The 15,444-nt window shown below is 42.5% G+C and overlaps 1 protein-coding gene across 2 annotated transcripts in view; it reads right to left on the minus strand.

Annotated features, from left to right (window-relative positions):
- Window positions 1-15,444, minus strand: part of LOC140492610 (RPA-related protein RADX-like) — a 42,772-nt gene that overhangs the window by 16,865 nt on the left and 10,463 nt on the right. For both annotated transcript variants that reach the window (XR_011963587.1, XM_072591621.1), the window contains exons 4-9: window positions 12,365-12,473; window positions 5,575-5,666; window positions 4,837-4,980; window positions 3,660-3,776; window positions 1,799-1,972; window positions 338-474 (exon numbers count right to left, since the gene is read on the minus strand). Coding sequence is in view for 1 of the 2 variants with exons in the window: in XM_072591621.1 (XP_072447722.1) it covers window positions 338-474; window positions 1,799-1,972; window positions 3,660-3,776; window positions 4,837-4,980; window positions 5,575-5,666; window positions 12,365-12,473 (773 nt within the window). In the remaining variant the exon portion in view is untranslated. The remainder of the gene's footprint in view (window positions 1-337; window positions 475-1,798; window positions 1,973-3,659; window positions 3,777-4,836; window positions 4,981-5,574; window positions 5,667-12,364; window positions 12,474-15,444) is intronic.

A 15,444-nucleotide genomic window follows, 5' to 3' on the forward strand; every position in this document is an offset into this window, starting at 1 on the left:
CAGAGAGGGCCTTCATTTGATATTTCATCTGTTACCTTCATCCGTATTCCACTTTTTGAGAATCTGTTTGGATATAATGCACAATTTTCTGCAGTGGGATCTGAACCCACAGACGTTAAAGTGCAATCTCTGAGCACAGATGACACAAGGTGTCTCTGAGTAAGGTTAATGCTGCCCTGGTGATTCCACCTGGCATGTCTGGAAGTACACAAACAAATGCAATTTTTTCCTTTCCCAACACGATTTGAGTCAATGTGTTCATACAATATTCCATTCTTAGCCTATTCCCTTTGCCACCAACCCCAATGTAAAACAACTGTTTAGACATCTCTGTTACCTCCTCATCCAATTTGCCCAGTAACTGGTATTTTACAGATTTGATTCGTCCCTGGATGGTGACCTGCCTATACTCTCGGTACTCCAGCTGATTGATATACTGCTTCAGCTCAGACATCGTAGTCAAGGGAGACATACCTAAGAAAGATAGATTTGACTTTCCTTAAAATCAAAGGTAGAAATGTTCCTGTAGGCACTGCTGGTTTCTATATCATACGCTCGACAAGATTACATTAGATCACAGTAAGCAGCACAGAACTTGTTAGAGTTCTTTAATGAAGTGACCAGGAAGGTTGACAAGGGCAGAACAGGAGACGTAGGCTATATGGATTTCAATAAGGCCTCTCATTCCATGTGGTAGGCTGCTCTGGAAGGTTAGATCACATGGAATCCAGGAGAAGCTGGCAAATTGGATTCACAAATAGCTTGATGGTACAAAGCAGAGGGTAACAGTAGAAGGATGCTAGTCAGACTGGAGGCCTGCGAGTGGTGGGGTGCCTCAGGGGTTGGTGATGGGCCCATTGCTGTTTGTTATTTATATCAATGATTTGGATGAGAATGTACAAGGCATGATTAGTAAGTTTGCAGGTGACCCTAAAATAGGAGATCTCGTGGACCTTGAGAAGGGTTATCAGAAATTGCAGAACGACCTTGATTAGCTGGGGAAGTGGGCTGAGAAATAACAAATAGAGTTTAATACAGATAAGTGTGAGGTCTTGCATTTTGGAAAGTCAAATCAAAGTAGGAGCTTCATGATGAATGGTAGAGCCTTATAAGGAGTGTAGTGGAACACAGAGACCTTGGAGTTCAGGTGCATGCTTCTTTTTCCCAGGGTTGGGGAATCAAGGACTCGAGGGCATCAGTTTAGGTTAGAGGGGAAAGAATAAAAGGGAACCCGAGAGGCAATTCTTTTTTTACACACAGAGTGGTAAGCATGTGGAATGAGCTGCCAATAGAAGTGGTTGTGGTAGGTACCTTAGTAACATTTAAAAGGCATTTGACCAAGTGCAAGGAAATGGGGTTAGTGTTGATGGACCTTTTGGTCGGCATGGACCTGTTTGGGCTAGAGGGCCTGTCTCCATGCTGTAGGTCTTTGTGACTCTAACTTTTATAGCATAGAAAGGAGGGCAACCTACCTTAAAGTAACAATGTTTTGACAGTCATGTTGAATAATTGCAGGACACCAGGGAGATCTCTGAATAGTGGCCTTGAAATCTTTTATATCCACCATAAGGACAGGCAGAGCAACAGACAGACTGCAACTCCTACAGCAAAGCACTTGGTCAGCATTGGTTGCAATGGAAGAATCAGCTTTGATCATGTCCCAGCATTCTGCAGTGGTATTAAAGGCCACAGCCTTCTAAGAGGGAAGGCAGACAGCAGCGGAGCAGAGCAGGCTAAAACAGATAAAAGAAATATGCAACACCAATGTTAAGCAAGAGACCAGTTCCAGCTTCCTCACCAAGTATTTCACGTCGATAATCCCGCTCACTTGAAGGAAGGGGAGGATAGGTGTAACATCCACCAATCTGAGTGTGACTTAATGTGTCCCTTTCTTGATCCTTGGCAGATTGTATCCAATTAATAAACTCCTTTACCTTTGGGTTTTTCACATATAATTTCCCATGATGATGGCCTAAAGGGGACAGGTGGAGGTAAAAACATTAAGACCGAAGTTAAGAATTATTGCAGTGAATTACTTCAATGCTCAGAGGCCAGGGGAACTGCTCATAATGTCACACACCACTTCCTGCCTCCTGGACAGATAACTAAGTGCCTGGTGCAGTGGCAGGCCCACCAAATTCCAGGCTCATTTACCATTCTGAACTGATAATGAGTTGGGGCAGTAGTTGTCTACATAGAGTCAGAACTGTACAGCAACAAAACTGTTCACTCAGTCCAACTTGTCCATGCCAACCAGATGTCCTTAATTAATCTAGTCCTATTTGCCAAAATTTGGACAATATTCCTCTAAACCCTTCCTACTCATATACCCATCCAGATGCCTTTTAAATGATGGAATTGTACCAGCCTCCACCACTTCCTCTGGCAGCTCATTCCATACAAATACCACCTTCTACATGAAAAAGTTGCCCCTTAGGTCCTTTTTATATCTTTCTCCTTTCACCTTAAACTTTATGCCCTCTAGTTTTGGATTCCCCTACCCAAGGAAAAAGACCAAGGATATTCACCCTATCCATGCCCCTCAGGATTTTATACACCTCTATAAGATCACCCCTCAGCCTCTGACACTCCAGGGGAAAAAAGCCTGGGCCTATTCAGCCTCTCCCCATAGCTCAAACCTTAGCAACATCCTTGTAATTTTTTTTCTGAACCCCTTCACATTTAACAACATCTTTCCTATAGCAGGGAGACCCAAAACTGAACGCAATATTCTGAAAGTGGCCTAACCAATGTCCTGTACAGCTGCAACATGACATCCCAACTCCTATACTCAATGCAGTGATCAAAACATCCTAACTCAATTGGTCTAAAAGACAAGGACAAATCCTCAGCTGTTCTTAGGGTCTCAAACTGATACTTCTGTAAACTTAAGAGCAATCAGGTTCAGGAGGGGATCACGCAGTCTCGCAAGCTTGCAGTACCATTCAATAAAATCACGACTCATGTGATTATGCAGTTTTCCCACCTACCCTCAATAACCTTTCACCTGCTTTAATATCAAGAATATATTTATTCCTTCTTCAAAACTATTTAAAGATTCTACTTCAAAAGTAGAGGTCCAAAATCTCATGAGCTTCTATAACTAAAAAAGTTCTCATCTCCATCTCAAAAGAGCGACCCCTTATTCTGTTTTATTGGACAGTTTTGCGATGGCATATGTGCCTCTAGCAATCAAACATAATGCGCTGCAGAGGATTAGTTTAACTTCATTCATAGAATGTGAACGATTCTGTTAAGGGTCCTCTGCATCTCCAACAAAGCACTAAACCTTTTCTCATCTGATCAGGCTTTCGTTAAAAAGTGTCAGCTGAACCAAATTCAAGTCTCTCTCCCCTCTAAGTAATCTACATCAGGAGACTGACATAGAACGGGAGATCATTCTGTCTAACTCTTAGATTGATCTATATCTTAACTTCATCAATCTGCCTTCTGTCCAAGACACTCAAAATGTTTACCCAACAAAAATCTACAGATTACAATATTTTCTATTTTCTTACCTACCCTCTATTGTTAGGCTTCACCCCACACTCTATTCATTCCCATTCATATAGTCATGAGGAAGTCCAAGAAAACAGGGCCCCTTCCTTCACAGTTTCCCAACAATACATGCACTAGACGTCCTCTCGCCATATACCTACCATTGACATATACCTGGCTGTATGTTGTGCTTTGCAGGTAAGGAAATGCTTTTTTTTCCCCACTGTGATTGATCGTTTTGCATTCCAGTGTGACATTCGTACACACAAGCAAGGTCACTTAAATAAAAAAAAAGAAACACTTTTGAGCATGGGTTTTCGTTGAATCATTCTGTTTATCTTGGCATCATCTAAGTTGAGGACCTCCTCTGCTAATGTCCCCGAACAGTTTGGAATCTGGAAATTGGTAATAATGCACAACCAACACACTGGTGTGTCCCTTTAAGAATATTCCTTACTGAATGGTATGAACAAAGTACAAGAATAGGCCCTTCATTCCTTCAAGCCTGCTCTGCCATTCAATAAGATCATGGCTAATTTTAACCTCCAGTCTACATTCCTGCATACTCCCAATAATTTTTCATCCTTGTTGAATCATAGAATCCCTACAGAATGGAGAAGGTTATTTGGCCCATCATGTCCCCAATAGCCCATTGAAGAGCATCTCATCCAGACACACCCCCCCCCCCCCCCCCCCCAAATCGAATTTCCCATGGCTAAACCACATAGCCTAGACATCCTTGGACACCAGGGAAAAGACCCTATATCCATGCCCCTTCATGGTCTTATAAACATGTACAAGGTCACCCCTCAGCCTCTAACTCTCCAGGGAAAACAGCCCCAGCCTATTAAGCCTCTCCCTGTAGCTCAAACCTTCCAACCCTGGAAACATCCTGGTAAATCTTTTCTGAACCCTTTCAAGTTTCACAACATCCTGATCGGGAGGGAGACCAGAACTGCATGCAATATTCCAAAAGTGGCTAAACCCTCTCAGATGAATGTAAAACATCCATCCCACGGTCACTATTTCAAAGACAAAAAGGGTTGCTTTCCCTAGTGTCATGAGCCAATATTTAGCCTTCAGGTAAAATTATAACAAGGTCTACTATCTGGTCATTATCCTGCTGCTGTTTGTGGAACTTGCTGTGCACAACCTGGCTGCCACATGTTCCATATTTTAGCAGAGCTGGTTGCCTTTACACATGCCAAGATTGTGAAAGACGCAGCAGAGATGCATCTCTATTCTTTCCCCCCAGTTTCATGTCAAGCTACAGAGTAAGCCATGGGAGCACACTTTTTCACAAAGACCACAAACACCAAGTGACGTGAAGCCTCTTACCGGTATTGTCTGCTATGCTGCACGGGGATATCTGACTCTGAATCTCGGGCTGAGAGGTTGAGAAAAGCTTCAGGACAAAAGGTTCTGAGGCTGTTCCATCAATCAGGTGCAGCCAGCGGTAAACCAGGAATTCGTCAGGTCGCTCTGCAAAGATCAACTGAACATGAAACAGCTGGAGAAAGTGAGCACTGCAGATGCTGGAGATCAGAGCTGAAAATGTGTTGCTGGAAAAGCGCAGCAGGTCAGGCAGCATCCAAGGAACAGGAGAATCGACGTTTTGGTTTGCCCAAAACGTCGATTCTCCTGTTCCTTGGATGCTGCCTGACCTGCTGCGCTTTTCCAGCAACACATTTTCAGCCATGAAACAGCTGGACTGAGTTCCCTTAACCCAATGTGCGTGCCCTCATATGTGATGAGATATTAAGGAAGACTGTTAAAAGACCATTGTATAATCTATGTCACAGAACTTTACAGCACAGCTGGCCATTAATGTCACAAATCTGTAAGGTACACAGCATGACCAATGCTAGGAGAAACTGACCAATCTAAGAACTGAGATAGAGGGAGTGAAAGATGCTTGAGAGAGAGGAAAAGGGAGTAACAGGCACCCTGGGAGTGAGGTACAGTGAATGACAGATGCCTGGGAATGAGGTAGAGAGTTTGATAGGCCTTGGGAGTAATACAAATCTATGATTAAGTACAGGAAGTGAGAAATGCCTGGGAGAGTGAGATACATACCTTTGATTCGAATGCGTTCCTGTCTACCGACAAAAGTAACATAGCCAATGATGCTGCACAAATTGCCAGAGGAAAGTTCTGATAGTTCCTTCCTGCATCAACAATGATACAGATACAATTACCGATCTGTTACCAATTTAGCAAGCACATTTAAGCTCAACTTAAGTTAGAGAATACAGAGGTTTACAGCACAGAAAGTGCCCCTTGGCCCATCAAGTCTGCAATGATCAAAAACCAGCACCTAACTATTCTAACACAACTTTCCAGCACTTGGCCCATGACCTTGTAATGCCTTGACATTGTAAAAGCACATCTAAATACTTCTAAATGAGATAAGGGTTTCTGTCTGTACTACCTTAAAGGCAGTGAGTTCCAGATTCCCACCACCCCCTTAATGAAGAAAGTTTTCTCACATTCCCTCTAAACCCCTTGCCCTTTACTGTACGTCTATGATTCTGGTCACTGAGCCCTACAACAAAAGGAGAAGTTTTTTCCTGTCTACTCTATCCATGCCAATCATTGTCCCTCCTCAGTCTCCTCTGCTCCAAGGTGTGTGTCCAATTACTCTTAATTACTAATTCGCCAGCCCACACAACATCCTGGTAAATAAATCTCCATGGTGCAATCACATATCTCCACAGTGTGGAATCCAGAACTTCACACAATTCTATAACTTTTTGTAGACTTTCAGCACAACCTTCCAATCTTAAACTCTACGCCTCAGCTAATACAGGCCATACCCCACGTGACTTCCTAATCACTTTATCTACTCTCCCTGCAATGTATGAGACCAGTGTAATGTACATCAAGATCCCCCAATCCTCCATGCTTCCCAGGATCCTACTGTACATCATTAATTCCTTTATTTTTTTTGTCCTGCCCAAGTGCATCATTTCACACTTATCCAGATTGAATTCCACTTACCACTGACCAGCCCATCAATACCCTCCTGTAATCTAAGGCTATCCTCCTCACTATTTACCACCCCATCAATTTTATCATCTACAAACTTACCGATCAACACTCCTACATTCCAATTTGTATCATTTATGTATATTACAAACAGCAAGGGCCCAACACTGCGTAGCCCCAATGGACACAGCATTCCAGTCACAGAAACATCCCTCCACCATCATGTCTGCTTCCTGCCATTCAGCCATTTCCAGATCCAATTAGCCAAATTTCCTCGGATCCTACGGGTTCTTACCTGCGTTATCAGTCTCCCATGAAGCACCTTATTGAAAGTCTTGACTATGTCGAATGCCCTCATCTACACACGCGGTTACCTCTTCGAAAAATTACTTTCCTGTTTTTGACTAATCCCTGCCTCTCCAAGTGTTGGTTAATTTTATCGTTCAGCAATGTTTTCCTTAATTCACTCGAGGGATGTGGATATGGCTTGCAAGGTCAACCGTTTTCCCACTGCCAAGGTTAAACTGACCAGCCTGTAGTTTCCTCACTTATCCCTTGCTCCTTCTTGAATAACAGCCCCATATTGGCTGCCCTCCAATCTTCTGGCATCTCTTAGGTTCTAAGGGTCACTAGACCCAAAACACTAACTCTGATTTCTGTTCACAGACGCTGCCAGACCTGCTGAGCTTTTCCAGAAATGTCTGTTCTTGCTTCTGGCATCTCTCCTGTGGCCCGAGAGGAATTGAAAATTCTTGCCAACGCTCCTGCTATTTTTACCCCAGCCTCTCGCAACAGCGTGGGAAATATTTCAACTGGCCCTGGAGATTTATCTACTTTGTTGCATTCTCCATTGTAATACCTCCACCAATCAGCATTTCCGTGCACGTCAATGCAACAGTCAAGAAAGCACACCAATGGCTCTACTTTCTCAGAAGGCTAAAAAAATTTGGTATATCCACAATGACTCTTCCTCTTACCATAGAAAGCATCCTATCCGAATACATCACAGCACTCTGCCCAAGACTGCAAGAAATTATAAAGAGTTTTAAAAACACCCCAGTCCAGCACACGAACCAGTCTTCCTTCTATGACTCTGTCTACACTTCTGCTGCCTCAGGAAAGCAGTTAACATAAACCCTTTCTACCCCAGTTCTATTCTCTTGCACCACCTTGCATTAGACAGAAAATACAAAAGTTTGAAAACCTGTACCAACAGATTTAGGAACTCATTCTTCCCTGCTGTTATCAGACTTATGAATGGACCTCTCATATATTAGAGTTGATTTTTCTCTGTAGCTGTAACATTATATTCTACATTATGTTCTATTACCCTAATGTACACTTATGTAAGGTATGATGTATCTGGTTAGCACACAAAACAATACTTTTCACTGTATCTCAGTACACGTGACAATAATACATCAAATCAAATCTACTCATACTGTAAAAATGTTCCGTATTTGACTCAGTCAATCCAGAAGTGCTTTGAAAGACCCTGTCAAAGACCAGCTGCTTAAAGAAATTAATTAATATCCTCTGTCTCCTCTATGGCTAGATATTGGCGACGGTCCTCATCAATTGTAATATAACAGAATTCTTTGAGGGCAAGACAGTGGTCAAGTAAAGATGTGTCATCAACCCCTCCCTTTGCTCCATCTTCGTCACCACTACCGTCTACAGAATAGAGAGAAAATGTTTCCACCTCAACCAGTCAAAATTCACGAAGACAACAACACAGAGCTCACTTGACTTTGGTAATCGGATGAGATCATCTCCGTGCTCTCGGAATTGAATCTTCAAATCTAACTTAATGCCTTTGTGGAAGCATACCGAAGAATTAATCTCAGTCTCGATCTCAAGAAGACTCAAACCCTTTACAAACCTGTCCCAGGTCAAATTTCAGTCCATTCCTCCATTAAGATCAACAAAGAAATCCGTCCAAACATCGAACATTTCCTCTACCAAGGAAGCTAAATCTCATCTGTGACTGACATTAATGCGGAGATCTGGGATATCGCATCCAATCTGCGAGTGTCACTTTTGGATGCCTAAGGATGATGGACTTTAACTTTCATGCTGGTACCAAAATCTTGCAATGCAAAAGTACAGCTGATTCTGCTAATAACGTGCATTTCTTCAACTCGAATTGGCTTTAACGCAATTGAAGAGGTTAGACCATTATTTGAAAAATGTGAACTTTCTTTACCTGTATTGTCTAGAATGCAATTTCAGTCCCATTAGCTTAAATGGCGTGGCTATTGAACAATTTTCTTATAACCCGAGATTGGATGAAAAAGGAACTATCATGTGATATCAGAACTGACTACAGTTATTCTTCTGCCTCTTCAATATTGCTCCAAAACTTGAGATTATGTATAGATGCTGCCTCAAGGCCCCTGAGAGGTAGTATTAAGGCTGTTTGAGATGGATTTTCCACATCAGCCGGGAGGACAAGTATAGGGCAACACACCCAACAACCCCATCGCCCTATGGCCGGTCACTTCAACTTCACCTCCCACTCCCCCATGGACATGTAAGTCCTGGTCCTCCTCCATCGCCAAATCCAAGCCATCCAATGCCTGCAGGAGGGACGCCTCATCGTCTGCCTTGGGACCCTGCAACCACATGGCATCAATGTCGATTTCATCAGTTTCCTCATCTCCCCATCCCCCACCTTACTCCAGATCCAACCCTCCTCTTTGACCCTGCCCTCTTGAACAATCCTACTTGTCCATCTTCCTTCCCACCTATCCGCTCTACCCTCTGCTCTGACCTATCACCCCCCACCTTTATCTACCTATCGCCTTCCAAGCTACTTCCCCCCCCAGTCCCAACCCCCTCCCATTTATCTCTCAGCCCCGTGTCTCCCCCCCCTACATTCCTGAGGAAGGGCTAATGCCCGATACACCGACTCTCCTGCTCCTTGGATGCTGCCTGACCTGCTGTGCTTTTCCAGTGCCACACCTTTTGATGTAGGATGCCTGAGCTCCAATGCAAATCATCTTCATCCAGCTCCAAGAAGATACTCAAGTAAGAGGAGGATAAAGGAAGAGTGTCACCGACTCCCTGAATGCTTTCCTTATGAAATGCAACACAGATTTCAACGCATGGGAGATCCTCGTTCAGAAGAAACCAACTCAGAGGGAGCTCTTGTATGAAGGAATAGAATTCTTCGAGAATGACAGTCAGCAAGAGGAAGCACAGTAAAGGAAGCAGAGAAAGAAATGCAAACACCCTCAATGCCAAGGATCAATGCCACCTCCTGGAAATAGCTGCCAAATGTGTGATTGGAGATGTGGCTCTAGAATTGGGCTCAACAGCCATGCAAAAACCCCACAGAATCGATGACACAGTATTCCCAAGATAGATAACTATATTCGGTAGCAAGTGAATGCCACCGCCTCCAATTCTTGTGAATTGTCCCAATGAGTAAAAAACAAAAAGGAGAGGTCAACATTGATACAACAGCAGACACCCCGACGAGAAAGAAAAGGATTCAAAAGAGAGTTCGTAGTTAGCTAAAGATCATGTCAAATTTATAGAAATAGCATATAATTAAGAACCATCACCTTCCAAACACCCAAATTCTACCATCGAGAAGGACAAGGGCAGCAGATGCATGAAAATACCACATCAACGTACATTCATAATAACAGGGTCAAAAATCCTGAAACATGCTTCCTGCGGCACTGTAGATGTCTACAGAACCCAAGGACTACAGCAGTTTAAGAATGTGGTTTAACCACACCTTTTCCAGGAAAATGGATGAGGAATTGGCCAGTGATCTCAGCACCCCATGCACGAATATTTAAAAAATGAACTCTAAAAGTATGTCTACAGGTTATTCTAATATGGATGGCCGTCACAACTAAGATCCATCTTTCTGACATTCAATGTCCAAATCATGAACTTTGTCAGGGATCGTCAATGTTTTTCTACAATTGTATAGCCTTTTAATAAGACTCTGCCCATAGTTTCAATGGAGTCTGGGATAAGGAACTAGAGAATGACCAACATCCATGACTAGCACACCGACAAAAGTGAAACATTACTCAATCCCAATACATTTCAGTGTTAGCAAAATACGTGACTACAACATTTCAACTTATCATGTAATGCACAAGGTGCTTATCCTTGCCAGTTATTAGAAAGTTCAACATGACATACATGGAATTCTATCCAACCCTAATCCACCATTCAGGAGTCTTAAAGGTACAATGGTACAGTCCCTACCTTTGGGCCAGAAGGTCCAGGTTCTACTCCCACCTGTCCCGGAGGTGTCATAAATGTTAAGGGGTACTGTGGGGCAGTGGTAGTGTCCTTATCTTTTGGCTTAAATGCCTAAGTTAAAGTTTCACCTGAACTGGATGTAAGTCAAGGCAGGTTAATTAAAATTATTTGTTTCATCATTCAACAAAACTATGACTGATTTATAACCTAACTTCATATCCCAAAAATGCCCTTTTAATTAACAAGCATCAATCTCAGTTTGAAATTTACCAATAAATGTCAGTGCAGTGAGTTCAGAACAACTTTGAGAGTGAACAAAAGTGTTTCCTAATTACACTTCTGAGAAACTAAAATATTCCTCTTGCGCCCTCTCCAGCCTAGTTATGAATATTCATCCCAGAATAGTCACAGAGCTATACAGTAGGGAAACAGACCCTTAGGTCAATTTGTCCGCCACAACCAGACATCCCAATCTGAACTAGTCCCATTTGCCAACATTTGACCCATATCCCTCTAAACCCTTCCTATTCATATACCCATCTAGATGCCTTTTATATGTTGTAATTGCATTTGCCTCAACCACTTCCTCTGGCAGCTCATTCCATAGATGCACTACCCACTGTGAGAACAAGGTATCACTCATGTCCTTTTAAAAATATTTCCCTTCTCCTAAGGCAAATTATTTGTACTGTATCCATGATCAATAGATAGATGCAGTTGACCAAATTCCTTGCACTCACTCCAGACATGGTCTAAACTATGTTTTGTACAGTTAAAATACAGGTTCTACCACCTTGTATTGTTTTCATCTCGATGTAAAGGTCAGACTTCTATTATTCTTTTTTGATACTTTCTGTAACTGTTCACGACAGTAGTTACTACCATCTACACTGCTTACCTATCTTTGTTGCATTGGCAAATTTGGCTACATGGCTTTCTAACCCATCAGCTCAGTTACTAAGAGATATGGTGAACTGTTTAGGTTCACAGTACCAATACATGAGGGACATCACTATGACTCTATGACCACTGATTTCATTTTGCTAATTAAATAACCTCTCCATTTTTCCTGACTGCCAGCCAATTTCCTAACCAGACCATCAACTTCATAAGTTTCAATTGTAGTTAACAGTCTCTTTAGGAACTTCCTAAAATTCCTTCTGGAAGTCAATTCAGATAACGACCAAAAACAATCCTTCATTCACTACTATAGTCAGAACTTAAAAAAAATGCAATCTGATTCATCAGACACAGCCCACCCTTTACAAATCCACATTTGCTCTCTCTGATCAAGGCTTTCTGCTGCTGTAATTAATTCATTTTTCTTTAAAGACTCTAGCAATTTCATGGCAACAGATATTTGGCTAACTGGTCTTTCATCCCCTGGTTCTCCTCTCACCTTTCCTAAACAGTGAAGGAATGTGCAAAACTTTCCAATGTAAAGGAATGGTTCCAGAATCAGGGAGACTCTAAAAGATTATAGTTAGGGCATGTGCAATATTCTCACCTACTTCATTTAAAACCCCGGGATGGAAAACATCTGGTCCTGAGGTTGGATCACGCTTTAAGGCCACTCTTTTCTTCAAGGCTGCTATTTTGCTTAAGGGTTATTTGAGTTATTTAGCACAAAGCAGGAAGTGTGTGCTACCTGGTGACAAAGCAATACTGCAGCGCTGGTAAGTGCCACTCTTCTCTAACATCCTTGTCATTGATCACGGTAATTTCAGCTGCTGGATTCCTTGGGTTTAAATTTAGCTCTGGAAACAGTGCAAAGGTTAAACAGCAAAGTTCAATTATGAAGTAAAGGTCATTGACATTATCTTAATTAAAAATGTATCTTCTGTGGTTACACATACATGCAATCAACAATAATTGTCATTTTCGGTTGAAGTGGAGATACAGAGCAGGTAATTCTGTGATAATGCATGCATTTAAAGATCTGCTATTCTGTCCTGTCTCCATCTAAGGCCTTGATTTTATAATTTTATATAAGGTTTATTGTACAAATTACTACTTGGCTAACATGTCTGGGGAGCTTGGAGAAGCAATACGTTTCAGCCATGGCACCGTGATTGATGAGAAACTTACTCCTGATACACAAGACAGAAGACAGGCCGTCACTACAGTACTAAGGGACTGCTTCAAGTTCAGAAAAAGAGCAGCTTTCGTACAAAACCTTATACAAAAGCCTGTCTGCTCTCTCAGGTGGATATAAAGGCCAAGATTTTCATTAAATCAGGGAGAGGCGACCAGAACCAGATTCCCGGATTCCCATCCCCTATTCCCCAGTTATGAATTTTCACCACAGCCTTTCATGAGTGGGGATTGTTTCAGGTGGTAAGCATGCACCTTCCACTCCCAATATGGCTCACTCCAGTGCACAGATAGGCAAGTCCTGGTCTTCCACAATCTTAATGGAGTTGAATAACTTTTTCAAAGTCACGATTCAAAGATGTTAGAACCAGAATTGGTGATGGGAGAATCTTTTGAAAAGACAAGTGCAAAAGGTTCTTCTCATGCCGTCCCACGTCAGGGTATACACCCCCTCATGCTCCATACCAATGGCTACTCATGCCAAGTTATTCTAAAACCCATCCCCACAGCCCTTCATGATCTCTATGTCCATCTATTCCCACATAGCATCTCATACATATTACCCTCTATTGGTGCCATTGGCAATCCCTCACTAACGGGAATGGACACCTAGGAAGTTACGTGTCAAAGTTCATGGGTTCTGTGAGTCCTTGTGTGGATGATGAGCCCGACCACATATCTGAGAGGTGCCTCCACGAGGTATAATTGTTCGTTGGCCTTGAGATCGCTGACATTCCTATGCCTGGCTCCTTTTCCATATTTCCTCTTGCCGTTGTGCATTCTCAAAGAATTGTGTCCATTCAAACACACGCTTCCTCCAAGTCAGCTTCTCCTGAAAGAGTGTCCCTCATGCATTGATATCTATGTTGCACTTCTTGAGGGAAACTTTTCGCAAGTCTCTTAAGTGCTTTCTTTGTTCTCTTCTCATTTAAGTATCTGCCCAGAGCTAGGCAAAGATGATTTGCTTTAGCAGTTGGAACTCAGGCATCCTACGCTTGTGGCTGGCCCAGTGGTGTTAGTTTCAATGAATATGGTCTTGTTGGTAGTGCTACTGGCTGCTCCAAGGATACTGACATTAGTATGCCTAAACTCTCAGCTGATGTGGTCTCCAGGTTCTTGAGGTTATGTATATACATCGTCCAAGTTTTGGAGCTATGTAGGAGAGTCAAAAAGCTGACTGCCTTATACACAAGAATCCTGCTATCAGCACTGAAGTCACGATTGTCAAAGACTCTCATCCTTAAGCGTCTGAAGGCAGCGCTCACAGATTGGATGTGATGTTGAATCTCCACATTAATGCCTGCCTTAGACGAGAGGTAACTTCCTAGGAATGGGAAACAATCCACATTTGAAAGTTTTTGTCCATTGAACTTGACTGAGATAGGTTGATAAAGGTTTTGAGTCTCCTTCAGGTTGACACAGAGACCAATTCTTCGGTATGCTTCCACAAAGGTGTTGAGCCAGGCTTAAAGAGTGTCTTCGGAGACATTGTCATCCGCATACTGAAATTTCACAAACAAGGTCAAAGTTGCCCCCTTAGATTTCAATCCAGTGAGGTTGAAAAGGTTTCTGTCCATCGTGATGACAATGTCCACATCAGAAGCTTATTCTTGACAACATGAAAAAGAGTAGTGATGAAGATGGAGAAAAGGGTGCGGAAATGCCACATCCCTGCTTGACTCCTGTCTTGACCTCAGAAGGATTATTATATTTTGTCAGTGAGGACTATCACCACATCTTACTATGGATGACATGGATGATGATACGAATTTCTCTGGAGAGCTGACCTTTGACTAGGTCTTTATAGCACTTCCTGATTAACTGAATCAAAAGTCTTGGTCAGATCAATGAACGCCATCTAGTTGGATTGCTCGTGGAATTTCTCTTCGAGTTGCTGAGCGGTGAAATCATGTCCATACTTGCATAGTTTGGTCAGAAGTCACATTGGCTTTCAGAAAGGATTTCCTCAGAAGGGATTCGGGCATTGATCTTCCTGATGATGGAGACTAGAGAGATTCCTAGTAGTTCCTACAGTCCACTTTGTCTCCTTGCTTGAAGACAGTGGCATTGGCAGCTTGCCTGAGATTGGCAGGGATTTCTTCTTTGTCCCAAACTTTCAGGAACATTCGATGGGGATGACAGGTAAGCTCTGCTCCAAGTTTTAAAATGTCCACTGGTATCCCGTCCACTCCAACAGCTTTCCCATTCTTCATGTTTAATGGTGGCTTTGATTTCTGCCACACTAGGTGGGAGTCTAAGATAACCTTCGATGGGAAGTTCATCAAACACTTCCTCACCTACTATTGCATCATGATTTAGGAGTTCCATTAAATGTTTTTACCAGAGGCTGATATTTTCCTCTGCCTCTCAAAATAGTTCTATCCTGACTCAGTACTGATTTGACGCCAATGCTGCTGGATCTAATAATTTCCTTGGTGGCACTGAAGAAGTCTCCCATGTTGTGCTTCTTGGCAAGGAATTACAGCTCTTTAGCTTTTCCAGTCTGCCAGTAGTTCTTTATTTCCCTAGTTCTTCTTTGTAGGTCTGCCTTTGTTGAGCTCTCCTCATTGCCCCGCTGATGACATTAGGCCCGGATAGCTTTCAATTTCTTCTGGATGAATAATGGGGTCATTC

The sequence above is a fragment of the Chiloscyllium punctatum genome, chromosome 21 (assembly GCF_047496795.1).
Source record: "Chiloscyllium punctatum isolate Juve2018m chromosome 21, sChiPun1.3, whole genome shotgun sequence".
Classification (NCBI taxonomy): domain Eukaryota; kingdom Metazoa; phylum Chordata; class Chondrichthyes; order Orectolobiformes; family Hemiscylliidae; genus Chiloscyllium; species Chiloscyllium punctatum.